This window comes from Oncorhynchus kisutch, linkage group LG11 (assembly GCF_002021735.2).
Source record: "Oncorhynchus kisutch isolate 150728-3 linkage group LG11, Okis_V2, whole genome shotgun sequence".
NCBI classification, from domain to species: domain Eukaryota; kingdom Metazoa; phylum Chordata; class Actinopteri; order Salmoniformes; family Salmonidae; genus Oncorhynchus; species Oncorhynchus kisutch.
In genome coordinates this window covers 16,019,359-16,036,605 of record NC_034184.2, presented here as the reverse complement: position 1 = coordinate 16,036,605, position 17,247 = coordinate 16,019,359, and the positions used below count along the sequence as shown (strand labels likewise).

The window sequence follows — 17,247 nt, the reverse complement described above, 5'->3', positions numbered from 1 at the left end:
GGAGAGGAGAGGGCAGGAGTGGAGAGGGGAGGGCAGGAAAGGAGAGGAGAGGGCAGGAGAGGAGAGGGGAGGGCAGGAGAGGGGAGGGCAGGAGAGGAGAGGGGAGGGCAGGAGAGGGCAGGAGAGAGAGGGGAGGGGAGGGCAGGAGAGGAGAGGGGAGGGCAGGAGAGGAGAGGGCAGGAGAGGAGAGGGCAGGAGAGGAGAGGGGAGGGCAGGAGAGGAGAGGGGAGGGCAGGAGAGGAGAGGGCAGGAGAGGAGAGGAGAGGGGAGGGCAGGAGAGAAGAGGGCAGGAGAGGAGAGGGGAGGGCAGGAGAGAAGAGGGCAGGAGAGAAGAGGGCAGGAGAGGAGAGGGGAGGGCAGGAGAGAAGAGGGCAGGAGAGGAGAGGGGAGGGCAGGAGAGGAGAGGGGAGGGCAGGAGAGAAGAGGGGAGGGCAGGAGAGAAGAGGGGAGGGCAGGAGAGGGGAGGGCAGGAGAGGAGAGGGGAGGGCAGGAGAGGGCAGGAGAGGAGAGGGGAGGGCAGGAGAGGAGAGGGGAGGGCAGGAGAGGAGAGGGCAGGAGAGGAGAGGGCAGGAGAGGAGAGGGGAGGGCAGGAGAGGAGAGGGCAGGAGAGGAGAGGAGAGGGGAGGGCAGGAGAGAAGAGGGCAGGAGAGGAGAGGGGAGGGCAGGAGAGAAGAGGGCAGGAGAGAAGAGGGCAGGAGAGGAGAGGGGAGGGCAGGAGAGAAGAGGGCAGGAGAGGAGAGGGGAGGGCAGGAGAGGAGAGGGGAGGGCAGGAGAGAAGAGGGGAGGGCAGGAGAGAAGAGGGGAGGAGAGGAGAGGAGAGGGAGGGCAGGAGAGAAGAGGGGAGGCAGGAGAGAAGAGGAGAGGGCAGGAGAGGAGTGGGGAGGGCAGGAGAGGAGAGGGGAGGGCAGGAGAGGAGAGGGCAGGAGAGGGCAGGAGAGAAGAGGGGAGGCAGGGCAGGAGAGAAGAGGGGAGGGCAGGGCAGGAGAGGGCAGGAGAGGAGAGGGCAGGAGAGGGCAGGAGAGGAGAGGGCAGGAGAGGAGAGGGGAGGAGAGGAGAGGAGAGAAGAGGGGAGGGCAGGGCAGGAGAGAAGAGGGGAGGGGAGAGCAGGATAAGAGCAAGATGGTAAACTCAGCATTGCCTGACTCATCAAGGAGAGGAGAGTGTTGTTATGGTAACTTTGTAGATGAATGGAACATAGATGGTTTGATGATAACAACCCATTTCAGTTGTATCATCTACCATCTCTCTTCAGGTAACGCTGAGTTTCCCCTCCCATTACTTTCCAATGACACAAAGGATGTTTCTCTTTGCAATAGTGCTATAGAGTGTCGCCCTCTCCACCCCCCCCCCCCCCCCCCCCCCCCCCCCCCCCCCCCTCTCTCTCAATTCAATTCAAGGTGCTTTATTGGCATGGGAAGAATATGTTAACATTGCCAAAGCAAGTTAAGAAGATAATATACAAAGTGAAATAAACAGGTAACATTATACTCACAGAAGTTACAAAATAATAAAGACATTACAAATTTTATATTATGTAAATATATAGTGTTGTAACGATGTGCAAATGGTTTAAAGTACAAAAGGGAAAATAAATAAACATAAATATTGGTTGTATTTACAATGGTGTTTGTTCTTCACTGGTTGCCCTTTTCTTGTGGCAGCAGGTCATAAATCTTGCTAGTGGGATGGCACACTGTGGTATTTCACCCAGTAGATATGGGATTTTTATCAAAATCGGAGGGGATTTGAATTATTTGTGGATCTGTGTAATCTGAGGGAAATATGTGTCTCTAATATGGTCATACATTTGTCAGGAGGTTAGGAAGTGCAGTTCAGTTTCCCCCTCATTTTGTGGGCAGTGTGCACATAGCCTGTCTTCTCTTGAGAGCCAGGTCTGCCTACTGCGGCCTTTCTCAATAGCAAGGCTATGCTCAATGAGTCTGTACATAGTGAAGGCTTTCCTTAAGTTTGGGTCAGTCACAGTGGTCAAATATTCTGCCACGGTTGTACTCTCTGTTTAGGGCCAAATAGCATTCCAGTTTGCTCAGTTTTTAGTTAATTCTTTCCAATGTGTCAAGTAATTATCTTTTTGTTTTCTCATGATTTGGTTGGGTCTAATTGTGTTGCTGTCCTGAGGTCTGTTTGTGAACGGAGCCCAAGGACCAGCTTGCTTAGGGGACTCATCTCCAGGATCATCTCTCTGCAGGTGATGGCATTGTTATGGAAGGTTGGGAATCACTTCCCTTTAGGTGGTTGTGTAAAATGTAACATATCTTTTCTGGAATTTGATAATTAGCGGGTATCGGCCAAATTCTGCTCTACATGCATTATTAGGTGTTTAACGTTGTACAAAGATGATATTTTTGCAGAATTCAGTGTCAATTTGGTGTTTGTCCCATTTAGTGAATTATTGGTTGGTGAGCGGACCCCAGACCTCACAACCATAAAGGGAAATGGGTTCTATAACTGATTCAAGTATTTTTTAGCTAGATCCTAATTGGTATGTCAAATTTTATGTTCCTTTTGATGGCATAGAAGGCCCTTCTTGCCTTGTCTCTCAGATCGTTCACAGCTTTGTGGAAGTTACCTGTGGCGCTGATGTTAGGCCAAGGTATGTAATTTGATGTCATTTGTATTTGTGGTCCTGGCAACTGGACCTTTTTTGGAACACCATTATTTTGGTCTTACTGAGATTTACTGTCAGAGCTGAGGTCTGGCAGAATCTGTGCAGAAGATCTAGGTGCTGCTGTAGGCCCTCCTTGGTTGGTGACAGAAACACCAGATCATCAGCAAACAGTAGACATTTGACTTCAGATTCTAGTAGGGTGAGGCCGGGTGCTGCAGATTGTTCTAGTGCCCTCGCCAATTCATTGATATTTATATTGAATAGGGTGGGGCTTAAGCTGCATCCCTGTCTCACCCCACGGCCCTGTGGGAAGAAATGTGTGTGTTTTGCCAATTTTAACCACACACTTGTTGTTTGTGTACATGGATTTTATAATGTTGTATGTTTTCCCCCAACACCACTTTCCATCAATCTGTACAGCAGACCCTCATGCCAAATTGAGTCGAAGGCTTTTTTTAAATCAACAAAGCATGATAAGACTTTGCTTTGGTTTTGGTTTGTTTGTTTGTCAATTAGGGTGTGCAGGGTGAATACGTGGTCTGTCGTACAATAATTTGGTAAAAAGCCAATTTGACATTCGCTCAGTACATTTTTTTCCCTGAGGAAATGTACGAGTCTGCTGTTAATGATAATGCAGAGGATTTTCCCAAGGTTGCTGTTGACGCATATCCCACGATAGTTATTGGGGTCAAATTTGTCTCCACTTTTGTGGATTGGGGTGATCAGTCCTTGGTTCCAAATATTGGGGAAAATGCCAGAGCTAAGGATGATGTTAAAGAGTTTTAGTGTAGCCAATTGGAATTTGTTGTCTGTATATTTGATCATTTCATTGAGGATACCATCAACACCACAGGCCGTTTTGAGTTGGAGGGTTTTTATTTTGTCCTGTAGTTCATTCAAGGTAATTGGAGAATCCAGTGGGTTCTGGTACTCTTTAATAGTTGATTCTAAGATTTGTATTTGATCATGTATATGTTCTTGCTGTTTTTTCTTTGTTATAGAGCCAAAAAGATTGGAGAAGTGGTTCACCCATACATCTCCATTTTGGATAGATAATTATTTGTGTTTTTGTTTGTTAAGTATTTTCCAATTTTCCCAGAAGTGGTTAGATTCTATGGATTCTTCAATTACATTAAGCTGATTTCTGACGTGCTGTTCCTTCTTTTTCCGTAGTGTATTTCTGTATTGTTGTAGTGATTACCATAGTGAAAGCGTAGACTCAGGTTCTGGGTCTCTATGTTTTTGGTTGGACAGGTTTCTCAATTTCTTTCTTAGGTTTTGGCACTCTTCATCAAACCATTTGTCATTGTTGTTCGTTTTCTTTGGTTTTCTGTTTGATTTTTTTTTATTTGATAGGGAAGCTGAGAGGTCAAATATACTGTTAAGATTTTCTATTGCCAAGTTTACACCTTCACTATTACAGTGGAACATTTTGTCCAGGAAGTTGTCTAAAAGGGTTGAATTTGTTGTTGCCTAATTGTTTTTGGTAGGTTTCCATACTACATTTCTTCCATCTATAGCATTTTTTAATATTACTCAGTTCCTTTGGCTTTGATGCCTCATGATTGAGTATCGCTCTGTTCAAGTAGACTGTGATTTTGCTGTGATATGATAGGGGTGTCAGTGGGCTGACTGTGAATGCTCTGAGAGACTCTGGGTTGAGGTCAGTGATAAAGTAGTCTACAGTACTACTGCCAAGAGATGAGCTATAGGTGTACCTACCATAGGAGTCCCCTCGAAGCCTAACATTGACTATGTACATACCCAGCGTGCGACAGAGCTGCTGGACTTCCAATCCGTTTTTTGTTGGTTATGTTGTCATAGTTGTGCCTAGGCGGGCATATGGGGGAGGGAATGCTGTCACCTCCAGGCAGGTGTTTGTCCCCCTGTGTGCTGAGGGTATCAGGTTCTTGTCCGGTTCTGGCATTTAGGTCGCCACAGACTAGTACATGTCCCTGGGCCTGGAAATGATAGCTTCTCCATCCTGGAGAGGGAAATCAGTCTTCAGTAAAGTATGGTGATTCTAGTGGGGGGATATAGGTAGCACACAGGAGGAAATTTTTCTCTGTTAAGATCATTTCTTTTGAATTTCTAGCCAAATGTAAAATGTTCCTGTTTTGATTAATTTAATAGAGTGAGTTAGGTCTTCTCTATAGCAAATTAGCATACCCCCGAGTCTTCCCTGTTTCACATCTAGTAGTTTGGTGGATGGAACTACCAGCTCCCTGCAACCTAGAGGGTAACCAGTGGGTCCGTCTCCTCTATACCATGTTTCTTGTAGGATGGCAATGTCTGTATTTCCGATTTCTTTGATGAAGTCCAGGTTCCTGCTCTTTAGGCCAAAGGAAGATGATCTCAGGCCTTGGATATTCCAGGATGAGATAGTGAAGGTTTATTGTTCTATAAAGTGTCCAATGTTGTTGGCTGTGTGGTTTGGCCTCAGGCCAGTAAGTGTGAGCAGAGCCTGCTGAGCATCTGGTACATTCCATTGCTTGGGCTAGTGTAAGAGTGTGAGTTGGGCCTGTTTGCCCGCTCACAGCCTGGGTGTATGTGTGACTTCCAAGTTGAGGCCCTCTTTGCGGGAGTGGGGGACATGGGGTGGGCATGGTTGACTTGGGGGGGTGGATGTGGCTGGTGGTGTTGTGGTCTGGATGTAGGTCCTCTCGGCGGTGGAGTGGTAGGCCCGGTAAACATTTGGTTTTGAGGCACAGTCACAGGAAATACTTGCATTTACCCGCTGCATGGTAGCAGGGTGGAAGTCTTTTCGTGGTAGCAGGCTGGAAATAACCACTGGTGCGTTGGAGAAAGCTTTTTCAATCACTCCCTTGAGTGCTGTGACCACCCATTCCTACTGTGCTCTCAGGTCTTTTGTGCCTGTGTGTATTATTATGTGGCTGGGTGACCCTAGTTTGTCGTCAGACAGAAGGTCTAGGGCGCGCTGGATGTTTGGACACCAGAGTTTAGACACTCTGTTTGGGAAAAAGTCATTTTTTCTTGTATATATTTCCCATTTGAGTCCATAAGGAGTACAATCTGTGTCTTGTGTATGTCCTCAGTGGGTGTGGGGGGGTTGTCAGAAGGGCTATCAGGGTGGCTGACAGGGGGATGCTCAGAGGGGGTGAGATCCCCTGGGCTTGGGGTTCTTCATTTGTCTGTCCCGCTGTGATTTCAACGCTATGGTCAGGGGTAGACTGTTCTGCTATGGCTCTCTCTGTCCCTCTCTAGCGGATTGCTCCTCAGACTGAAAGATTCTCCTTGTAGTGCTTTTCTCTCAGCTGCAGGTCATTCATGCTCTCTGAGGATAAGAAGCGTTTGTCCTTCTGATGAAAACGCTCTTCTGGTCGACCAGTGTGTGTGTGTGCGTGTGTCTGGGAGATAGTGTGTATGTGTGAGGAGCTGCCTGCTACACTGTGGGCTCCCAAGTTGCTCAGCGGTCTAAGGCACTGCATCTCAGTGCAAGAGGCGACACTACTGGTTTCAATCCAGGCTGAATCACATCCGGCCGTGATTGGGAGTCCCATAGGGTGGCGCACAATTGACCCAGCATCGTCAGGGTTTGGCCGGGGTAGGCCACCATTGTAAATAAGAATTGGTTCTTAACTGACTTGCCTAGTTAAATAAAGGTTAAATAAAAATGTTTAAATAAAACATCAAACAACAAGAAACTCCTTTGTTGTTCTTATCATCGACACAGCTTCAATTCACTGACCCCCCATTTAGTCTGGTCTAGGAATATGATCAACGTCATCATTTGTCTCATCCTCAACTATAAGCTACATTCCACATACTTTATAAGTATTGCTTACAAAAACAATGCTCAAAGGTTAATAAAGAAAGGGTTAAACAATACAACACACTGTAAAATATACTGTATATTGATGCAACTACAATTGTAAGGCAACCAGCTGCAATGGGATTGTGAGTTTGCTCAACATTTGGGCATAAAGCTGAACCAACATACATTCTCAAGTTGAATAGTATGTTCACTCAACTTTGAACTTTAATGAAAGTGAACATACACTTCAACTTGAGAAATTAATCTACCATATTTGCATAACCTGCAATAGAGCATGCTGGGAAATATAATAATGATGGGCGTGCTTTAGAGCAAACATACGTTTGTAATCTTACTCAGGAAGTTGGTTCAAATTCAGATCATTTTGAGCAGAGTTTGAGTAAACAAACTTTTACACATTAGCTCAAATTCTTGTCCTTTTGAAGTCCACTCAAATCACATAATAAACGTTGATTAAGCCATTGTGTAGGTTTCCATGACCTTAACCATCACTCATATGGCCTGTATAAATGTGTTTCTCACATCCATGACATGACTGGGATTGGGTTTAAGGTCGAGCTCATAGTACCCGTGGTAGTTCTACGCTTCCAATAATAGAACACCTTTCCCAGTGGCCAGCCTCATTCTCTCTCCTATTTCTGTCTTTTTTTCTCTCTCTCCTCCCAATCTCCCGCTCTCCTTCCCTCTCTCCTCCTTTCTCTCTTTCTTCCTCTCTATAAATGTCACTCAGCAGGGGACTGTCACATTAGACAAAACATGCTTTACTGAGAAACCAAATCGGCCAGAAATGTAAAATCCTCCACTCAAAGACAAACACATTTCAACTATGCCTAATAAATGACATCGACATTGTGAATAATACTAAATTGGAAATAAAAACATGTCACTTACTACAAGTGGCCTGCAGAGTTTTCTGGCCACCTGTTCAGCCCAGAGAACAGCAGCTTAATGACACCTCTAATGAATGGTCTTGACTCATACACAACAGTATGGTTGATTACAGAGAATCGGAAAAGGAGAAGGGAATCTAAGGTTTTCATGGGTTTGCACGTTTCGTTACAATATTGTTTTGAACATTTGTTTTAGGATTGATGCCCAACTGGACGGCAGGGCTACCGACGTTAAGGCTAATCTGAAGATGGTGCTGGCTAAAGCTAAAACTGGCAAGTGTAGAGAGTATAGAGATATTGTTATCCACGTTGGCACCAACGACGTTAGGATGAGACAGTCAGAGGTCACCAAGCGCAACATAGCTTCAGCGTGTAAATCAGCTAGAAAGATGTGTCGGCATCGAGTAATTGTCTCTGGCCCTCTCCCAGTTAGGGGGAGTGATGAGCTCTACAGCAGAGTCTCACAACTCAATCGCTGGTTGAAAACTGTTTTCTGCCCCTCCCAAAAGATAGAATTTGTAGATAATTGGCCCTCTTTCTGGGACTCACCCACAAACAGGAACAAGCCTGGCCTGCTGAGGAGTGACGGACTCCATCCTAGCTGGAGGGAAGCTCTCATCTGATCTACCAACATAGACAGGGCACTAACTCCTCTAGCTCCACAATGAAATAGGGTGCAGGCCTATTAGTGGAGTCTGCCACTAGCACAGTCAGTGTAGTCAGCTCAGCTATCCCCATTGAGACCGTGTCTGTGCCTCGACCTAGGTTGGGCAAAACTAAGCATGGCGGTGTTCGCTTTAGCAACCTACTAGGATAAAGACCTCCTCCATTCCTGCCATTATTGAAAGAGATTGTGATACCTCACATCTCAAAATAGGGATACTTAATGTTAGATCCCTCACTTCAAAGGCAGTTATAGTCAATAACAGGGTGGCAGGGTAGCCTAGTGGTTAGAGTGTTGGGCTAGTAACCAGAAGGTTGCAAGTTCAAACCCCTGAGCTGACAAGGTACAAATCTGTCGTTCTGCCCCTGAACGGGCAGTTAAGCCACTGTTCCTAGGCTGTCATTTGAAAATAAGAATTTGTTCTTAACTGACTTGCCTAGTTAAATAAAGCTTAAACAAAAATAATAATTTAAAAAAATTAACTAATCACTGATCATAATCTTGATGTGATTGGCCGGACTGAAACATGGCTTAAGGCTGATAAATTTACTGTGTTAAATGAGGCCTCACCTCCTGGTTACACTAGTGACCATATCCCGCGGAGGTGTTGCTAACATTTACGATAGCAAATTTCAATTTTGTTATATCTGGAGTACTTCTCCTGTCTTATCAGGTGTCATGTGTGAATATAAGTAGGACCTGAGCCCTAGGACCATGCCTGAGGACTCCCTGGCATGATGACTCCTTGCTGTCCCCAGTGCACCTGGCCGTGCTGCTGCTCCAGTTTCAACTGTTCTGCCTGCGGCTATGGAACCCTGACCTGTTAACCGGACGTGCTACCTGTCCCAGACCTGCTGTTTTCAACTCTCTAGAGACAGCAGGAGCGGTAGAGATACTCTTAATGATCGGCTATGAAAAGCCAACTGACATTTACTCTTGAGGTGCTGACTTGCTGCACCCTCGACAACTACTGTGATTATTATTATTTGACCATGCTGGTCATTTATGAACATTTGAACATCTTGGCTATTTTCTGTTATAATCTCCACCTGGCACAGCCCGAAGAGGACTGGCCACCCCTCATAGCCTGGTTCCTCTCTAGGTTTTGGCCTTTCTAGGGAGTTTTTCCTAGCCACCGTGCTTCTACACCTGCATTGCTTGCTGTTTGGGGTTTTAGGCTGGGTTTCTGTATAGCACTTTGAGATATCAGCTGATGTAAGAAGGGCTATATAAATACATTTGATTTGAGAGAGAATAATTCTCAGAGAGAGAAATGTTTACCTTCCAATAGTTATTGTTTATTTCACTTTTGTTTATTATCTATATCACTTGCTTTGGCAATGTTAACATATGTTTCCATGCTAATTAAGCCCCTTAAATTGAAATTAAAATTGAATTGAGAGAAAATAATTATCAGAGAGCGAGAGAGAAGAATTCTCAGAGAGAGAGAACTCTGCATTGCATCTTCTGTTTTATCTGGGTGCACAGGGAGGGCATACTGTTGATCATAAACAGATAAGCTTTTAAGAGATAGAGACGAGCTTAGGAAGGATATTGTAATCAAATAAACCTTGTTTGATCTTTTACTATCTGTAAAGACAGGCCCCAGGCTTCCCTGCTGCAAAATAACATATATAATAAGACTGGCATTCTGAGGGGACACCTATTTCTTCAGTCAGTCAGTCAGTCATGCTCCTGCTGTCAAAACATTGACAGACATTTTAGTTTCTGTCTGAGGCGCAGACAGAAATGTTACATTAATATCCGATTCTATTCTCTCATGCTCTCAAGACCCGAAATACACCCTCAGATGGCCCAGAAATAGGCTTTAATTTGCCCCCTAAACAGGCTGACACAGAATACACACATCTGCCATGCTTAGGCAAGCTGTTGTTGCCATGGTGACAGTCAGGGTCTAGTCACTAAACAGTGGCGGTTGGCTCCACTATGCTATTATTATTAAGCTGCATTGGAACCCTCGTAGAGATCACTCTAGTCCTTATATGATCACACACACACACAAACATACATTGACATACACGCATTGACACACACACAATGACACTTATTTTCTCTAAATCATCACAGCTGCCAAAACCAACCAGAGGGGGACATTATTCACATAGTGATATGTCGATCAGATGACTTCGCTTCCTGCTCTGTCTTTGGCTACATCCCAACTGGCACCCTATTCCCTATACTACTTTTGACCAGGGTCTATAGGGCTCTGGTCAAAAGTTGGGCGCTCTGTGGGGAATAGGGTGCCATTTCAGAATCAGTTTTTATCATAGAGGAGAGAAGTAGGAAGCTATCTGGCTAAATCCTCATTTAGGAGCCGTTATCCTCTTTTATTTCCAGCCACCACACAGATTAGAGGACAGGACAAACAGTACCAGCATGACCTGAGACATAGGGGCAATGGTAATTCTAACGCAATGGTAATTCTTAGCGCTGGTGGTAGCGTTATAGGTTCAGGGGGGGGTGTCAGAAATATTTTTGCAATTTTCAGAACCGGAATTATGGGTGCAGAAGCTGCCGGTGGCTCAAAAGGGCGAAGTTTTGATGAATAAAGTTGTGGGTGTGTCGAGGCTAGACACCTTACTGGCCAATCAAATACATGCTGTATTTATTGTGTTGTTCTCAACTCCAATTGGAATGTTAGTCCGTTATGGCCTAGTTCGTTAGATAGCCTACCACATATTTGCTAAATGTTTTCAATATGTATGCTGTTTACCTTGTTCTAATTGCATTGCTTCAATATGGAAATACATTGTTAAACATAGGCTATACTATTCACACGGATATAGGGGCTAGGCCTACTGTAAATTGCAGTCTGGACATGGACATGCCAAACATGTCAATATATTACATTGACTAGGCTATTGATAAGGCCTACAATTATGATCAAACCAAATAAAAACGAAACAACAACTTGTTTTAAATAGGCTGTGTCTAAATACAGTTCCAGGCACCATAATTACACCCCGTGGTCATATAATACAGACAAGGCAACGGGCTATGGAGGGTTTTACAGACACACACACTTTTCACAGGAGCTGGATAAAGATCCAATATAAAGAGAAGGGGGGATTTCCATTCACCGTAATACTGCTAGCAAATGTTTTACAAACATCATGGAACAATATTACACATCATATTTGCATTTCTCCAGAAATAGCAGGTGAAATTGCATTCAAGCCATGTATGGTCTCACCATAAGCCCATGGACAATAAATCTTGGTAATAAGTTTGTTTTTCATTTAATTTGATTTAAAAAACTATCAATCTGTTTTTTTACGCCAACAACAATATTTCTAAATAGGATCGGGTCAGAAGCATGATATCATAAAATCACATCTCGTTCCACGAGCGTAAGGCAATGTGTGCACACGTAGGCCTAAGTGCTCTTCGGCAGGAGACATGGATGTTACTCCTATCGATTGAATATAGTTTATTAAATAGTATACAATAACACTACAATAGGCCTAGTTATAACAAACATGTATCCAATCTCATTTGGAAATATTTGTCTACACACATTGGATTCGCATTTCGAAAATGTACTGTATGTTCGAGCCATGGACAAGAGGACATGGCACAAACAGTCTAATAAGACTACCATTGCTGTTGATATCTCACTGGGCAGAAACTGGTTGAATCAACGTTGTTTCATGTCAATTCAACAAAAAAGAAATCTAAAAGCTAATTGGATTTGCAAAAAGTAATCAACATAAAGCCATTTCGTCTTTTCCACCCAACTTTTAACCTAAATCCAATGACATGGTCATTTTTGGTTATTGATTTCATGTTGAATTCATGTTAGTTGACCACTCAACCAGATGTAAATGAAAACTAGACTTTGCCCAGTGGGATTGCCCTTTAGTGACTTCGCCACATGAAAGGTAAACAAACAAACAGGCAAATAGAATAGGTCACAAGCGGATTTAGCACCAAAGACAGTGATCGGAATTCCCCCAATCTGACAGTTAGGTCCAACAAATTTAAGTGACAGATGCAATATTTTTTACAAAATGGTCAAGGAAAAATAAGCTGTCTATTGTAAACAGACTTCCTACAGTCACTGACACCTTTTCACAAACTTTTCACAGAAGCTGCATGGACAAACATCTTGTCCAATATAAAGAAAAAACAAGAATGCCTGTTCATTGTTTTGCTGCTTGTGATATTTTTTTATAAAACATTGGTTAAAGGCTACTGACTAGGCTACTGTGCACCTCTGCTGGTAAAATGGATGCCATAACCAATTGTGTTACAGCTTTTGGCGGGTCTTAAATATCACCATTAGCACTGGTTGAAATTGGCACATTGTCGCAAGTTTTTAAGGACACACCTCAATCATGTCCACCCCTCCGACCTCAGTGCAAGCGAGCTGATATAAGACAGGTAAATTACCAACCCTGGCGCCAGGTTCTGAAAATAGCAGAGCGCTGGCGTTTACAAGTCAAAATTGCCAAAGAGTGTGCGTTTGACACTAGCTCCAGTTTAACGCCAGCCGAAAATAGACCCCAGGCTCTGTCTCTGTTTCCAACAGTAAGGGTAGCTGGTGACTTTGTTCTGCTTCACTAAGCCTAGGTGAAACTGCACCATTCTGACAGTGAATAAAATGACAGTTCCTTCCTGGTCCATGCTGCTAAAATCATGATTGACAGCCTCCCTCCATCAATGTAGACAGTTCAGTGGGCCAGGCCAGCTGGAGGTTGGACAACAATTGGGACTGGGGAGGAGGGTGGGGATGGAGGGGATGAAGAGGGGTGGCAGAGGAGATAATGCCCTTTAAACACTGCATCCAGCCTACAGCAGCCCTTGGCACACCACTCCAACGTACACACGCATTTCATTAGACCTACTCCCCCAGTCCTCCCCCATCATCACCCGTCCCTAAACTAGATTAGCTAAGCACTGATAGCCAAATCATCAACGATGGCATCAACCCTTTTAAGGAGAAGATGTACTGCCAACAGCGACCGCTCTGATGCCAAGCTGATTTTGCACCTTGCAGAGGATGACTGAGGACAGAAGACTGTCCTTAATTATAGGCCGCCTGGGCTGGCAGGATACACAGGATGGGTCCCAAATGGCACCATTCCCTATATAGTGCACTATGGGTTTCCGTATGGGCCCTGGTCAAACATAGGACACTATAAAGGGAATAGAGTGCCATTCGGGGCATGGGACGGGGTTAAAGTGAAATGAGGAGCCTCTCTCTAATCTGATGCTGGTTAAGTCTCTTCTCTTAATCTCACTATACAATATAATAAGGATAACGTAGGATGGAGCGGAGAGGAGGGGGGGCATGTGACACACACACTTTGGTGAGCACTTCCACCAGTTCGGCTGATGATATCTGGGTTCTTCAAATACTATTTAAAATCATTTAAAATACTTTATCTGTACTTGAGTGAGCTAGTCTGGTATAACAGGCCAATAGAGTAGATCCATAACTGCAACCCCCTCCTACCTGCTGGCACTCGAGGCAGACCAGAGCAAACGCTCCAAGTATTTGAAATGTTTCAAATATTGTTTGAACCCAGGTCCACTGGCTCACCAAAATGTAAACAGATCAACTGTGCTCTCTTGCTCTCGGATCTCCCTCTCAGGATAAGGGTATTACGGGATGGGATGGGGGGGTATGGCCTTAATACTGTCCTATCTCAGATCCACTTCTCCACTTTGTCAGACGTCACCCTGGCTTTGTTGTGACTGATGGACGGCGTAGCTCTTTGTGTGTGAGACCATGTTAGGTTATGGTCTGTAAAAGCATCAGACTGAGGGAGACACTGTAATTGGTGGTTATTGATGAAGGCTCTTGATAAAAATATAATATTCATTATTTAGCCTAAATGTTGGTCAAGTAAATCACAACAAGCAGACATGCATGTGCAACTTCCATTGTCATTTGTATCGACATAAATACAGCAAGTATTTCATTTGCAGCCCTGAGAGTGAGTTTATGTGGCTTGCCAAATTTATTCAATAATTAACTTCTCATAATGACTAATGCAGGAAATGAACAGGCCCACAGAACAAATGGCATATTCAAGCCATTTGTATAAGAATATTCATAAAAATGGAATGCTGGTTTTCAACGCTTCCGGGATACCACTTTTTCTGAGTCCTCTATATTCCTTATCAACTTTTCCTGACAGGTGACATTCATGTGTACCACGCCTTGTGAAAAAATAAAGCAACCCAGAACAACAATATGAGACACTAACTCACCCGGACGCTGTCCTAATATGGACACCATACAGGTAACTATAAAACATGAACCCTCCAGGATTCTGCCCTTATATGGATACTGTAGTACCAGGACTTGGTCCTAATAGGGACACCATACAGATGACTACGCAACATGGACTCCCCAGGACTCTGTTCTAATAAGGACACCATACAGATGACTATGCAACATGGACTCCCCAGGACTCTGTTCTAATAAGGACACCATACAGATGACTATGCAACATGGACTCCCCAGGACTCTGTTCTAATAAGGACACCATACAGATGACTATGCAACATGGACTCCCCAGGACTCTGTTCTAATAAGGACACCATACAGATGACTATGCAACATGGACTCCCCAGGACTCTGTTCTAATAAGGACACCATACAGATGACTATGCAACATGGACTCCCCAGGACTCTGTTCTAATAAGGACACCATACAGATGACTATGCAACATGGACTCCCCAGGACTCTGTTCTAATAAGGACACCATACAGATGACTATGCAACATGGACTCCCCAGGACTCTGTTCTAATAAGGACACCATACAGATGACTATGCAACATGGACTCCCCAGGACTCTGTTCTAATTAGTACACCATACAGATGACTATGCAACATGGACTCCCCAGGACTCGGTCCTAATAAGGACACCATACAGATGACTATGCAACATGGACTCACCAGGACTCTGCCCGTCAGTGTCTGGGCTGATATCATGACCCCAGCCCAGTCTTTGACGGAGGTCATCCAGCCCACCTCACTGAGTGCAGCCACCGTCTCCTTGGTGTGCTTGATCCCATCCCCATGGGAGGTAGGGTTGTGGACACGCTGAGCATTCTAGAAGAGAGAGAGAGAGCAAGATGTATTAAAAGAAAGAGATGGAGACGGGGGTGAGAAAGGAATAGAGACAGAGACAATCAGCATTACTAATCAGGGTATAAGATCTTCAGAGCAAATGTATCGAATGTACTATCACGCTCCACCGGTCTCAAGCCCTGAAGAACAATACATGGTCAAGACCAAAGCAGCCTGTTTTGCTTTCAATACGTCAACACACACGTTAGCAGGAGACAGGAGAGTAAGGCAAACACTGAGCCTAACACGGGCCTGGGAGGCTGTGTGCATGCATGTTAGTGCGTGTCTCTCTCTGTGTGCGCCTGTGTCTGTATGTGTGTCTCTGGGAGAACGTGTGTATGTGTGAGGAGTGTCTTCATGGTAGCCAAGCAGCCAAAGATCACCTCTGCTGCTGCAGCCCAGCCAACTCACTGAGTTTGTGCCTCAGTGAGTTTCTGCCTCAGTGAGTGGGCTGGGCTGTCTGCTGCCTCGGTGAGTTTCTACCTCAGTGAGTGGGCTGGGCTGTCTGCTGCCTCAGTGAGTTTCTGCCTCAGTGAGTGGGCTGGGCTGTCTGCTGCCTCAGTGAGTTTCTGCCTCAGTGAGTGGGCTGGACTGTCTGCTGCCTCAGTGAGTGGGCTGGACTGTCTGCTGCCTCAGTGAGTGGGCTGGGCTGTATGCTGCCTCAGTGAGTGGGCTGGGCTGTATGCTGCCTCAGTGAGTGGGCTGGGCTGTCTGCTGCCTCAGTGAGTGGGCTGTCTGCTGCCTCAGTGAGCTTCTGCCTCAGTGAGTGGGCTGGACTGTCTGCTGCCTCAGTGAGTGGGCTGGGCTGTCTGCTGCCTCAGTGAGTGGGCTGGGCTGTATGCTGCCTCAGTGAGTGGGCTGGGCTGTCTGCTGCCTCCGTGAGTGGGCTGGGCTGTCTGCTGCCTCCGTGAGTGGGCTGGGCTGTCTGCTGCCTCCGTGAGTGGGCTGGGCTGTCTGCTGCCTCCGTGAGTGGGCTGGGCTGTCTGCTGCCTCCGTGAGTGGGCTGGGCTGTCTGCTGCCTCCGTGAGTGGGCTGGGCTGTCTGCTGCCTCAGTGAGTGGGCTGGGCTGTCTGCTGCCTCAGTGAGTGGGCTGGGCTGTCTGCTGCCTCAGTGAGTTTCTGCCTCAGTGAGTGGGCTGGGCTGTCTACTGCCTCAGTGAGTGGGCTGGACTGTCTGCTGCCTCAGTGAGTTTCTGCCTCAGTGAGTGGGCTGGGCTGTCTGCTGCCTCAGTGAGTGGGCTGGGCTGTCTGCTGCCTCAGTGAGTTTCTGCCTCAGTGAGTGGGCTGGGCTGTCTGCTGCCTCAGTGAGTGGGCTGGGCTGTCTGCTGCCTCAGTGAGTTTCTGCTGCCTCAGTGAGTGGGCTGGGCTGTCTACTGCCTCAGTGAGTGGGCTGGGCTGTCTGCTGCCTCAGTGAGTGGGCTGGGCTGTATGCTGCCTCAGTGAGTGGGCTGGGCTGTATGCTGCCTCAGTGAGTGGGCTGGGCTGTATGCTGCCTCAGAGAGTTTCTGCCTCAGTGAGTGGGCTGGGCTGTCTACTAACTCAGTGAGTTTCTGCCTCGGTGAGTGGGCTGGGCTGTCTGTTGCTTCAGTGAGTGGGCTGGGCTGTCTGCTCCCTCAGTGAGTGGGCTGGGCTGTCTGCTCCCTCAGTGAGTATCTGCCTCAGTGAGTCAGCTGGGCTCTGCTGCCTCAGTGAGTTTCTGCCTCAGTGAGTGGGCTGGGCTGTATGCTGCCTCAGAGAGTTTCTGCCTCGGTGAGTGGGCTGGGCTGTCTGTTGCTTCAGTGAGTGGGCTGGGCTGTCTGCTCCCTCAGTGAGTGGGCTGGGCTGTCTGCTCCCTCAGTGAGTATCTGCCTCAGTGAGTCAGCTGGGCTCTGCTGCCTCAGTGAGTTTCTGCCTCAGTGAGTGGGCTGGGCTGTCTACTAACTCAGTGAGTTTCTGCCTCGGTGAGTGGGCTGGGCTGTCTGTTGCTTCAGTGAGTGGGCTGGGCTGTCTGCTCCCTCAGTGAGTGGGCTGGGCTGTCTGCTCCCTCAGTGAGTATCTGCCTCAGTGAGTCAGCTGGGCTCTGCTGCCTCAGTGAGTTTCTGCCTCAGTGAGTGGGCTGGGCTGTATGCTGCCTCAGTGAGTGGGCTGGGCTGTATGCTGCCTCAGTGAGTGGGCTGGGCTGTATG

General features: G+C 46.3%; 1 protein-coding gene across 5 annotated transcripts in view; it reads right to left on the bottom strand.

Moving 5' to 3' along the window:
- LOC109899946 (calcium-activated potassium channel subunit alpha-1) overlaps nt 1–17,247 on the bottom strand; it is a 203,328-nt gene that overhangs the window by 150,969 nt on the left and 35,112 nt on the right. For all 5 annotated transcript variants that reach the window (XM_031835376.1, XM_020495617.2, XM_031835378.1 and 2 more), the window contains exon 2: nt 14,910–15,065. In XM_031835376.1, coding sequence (XP_031691236.1) covers nt 14,910–15,065 — 156 coding nt within the window. The remainder of the gene's footprint in view (nt 1–14,909; nt 15,066–17,247) is intronic.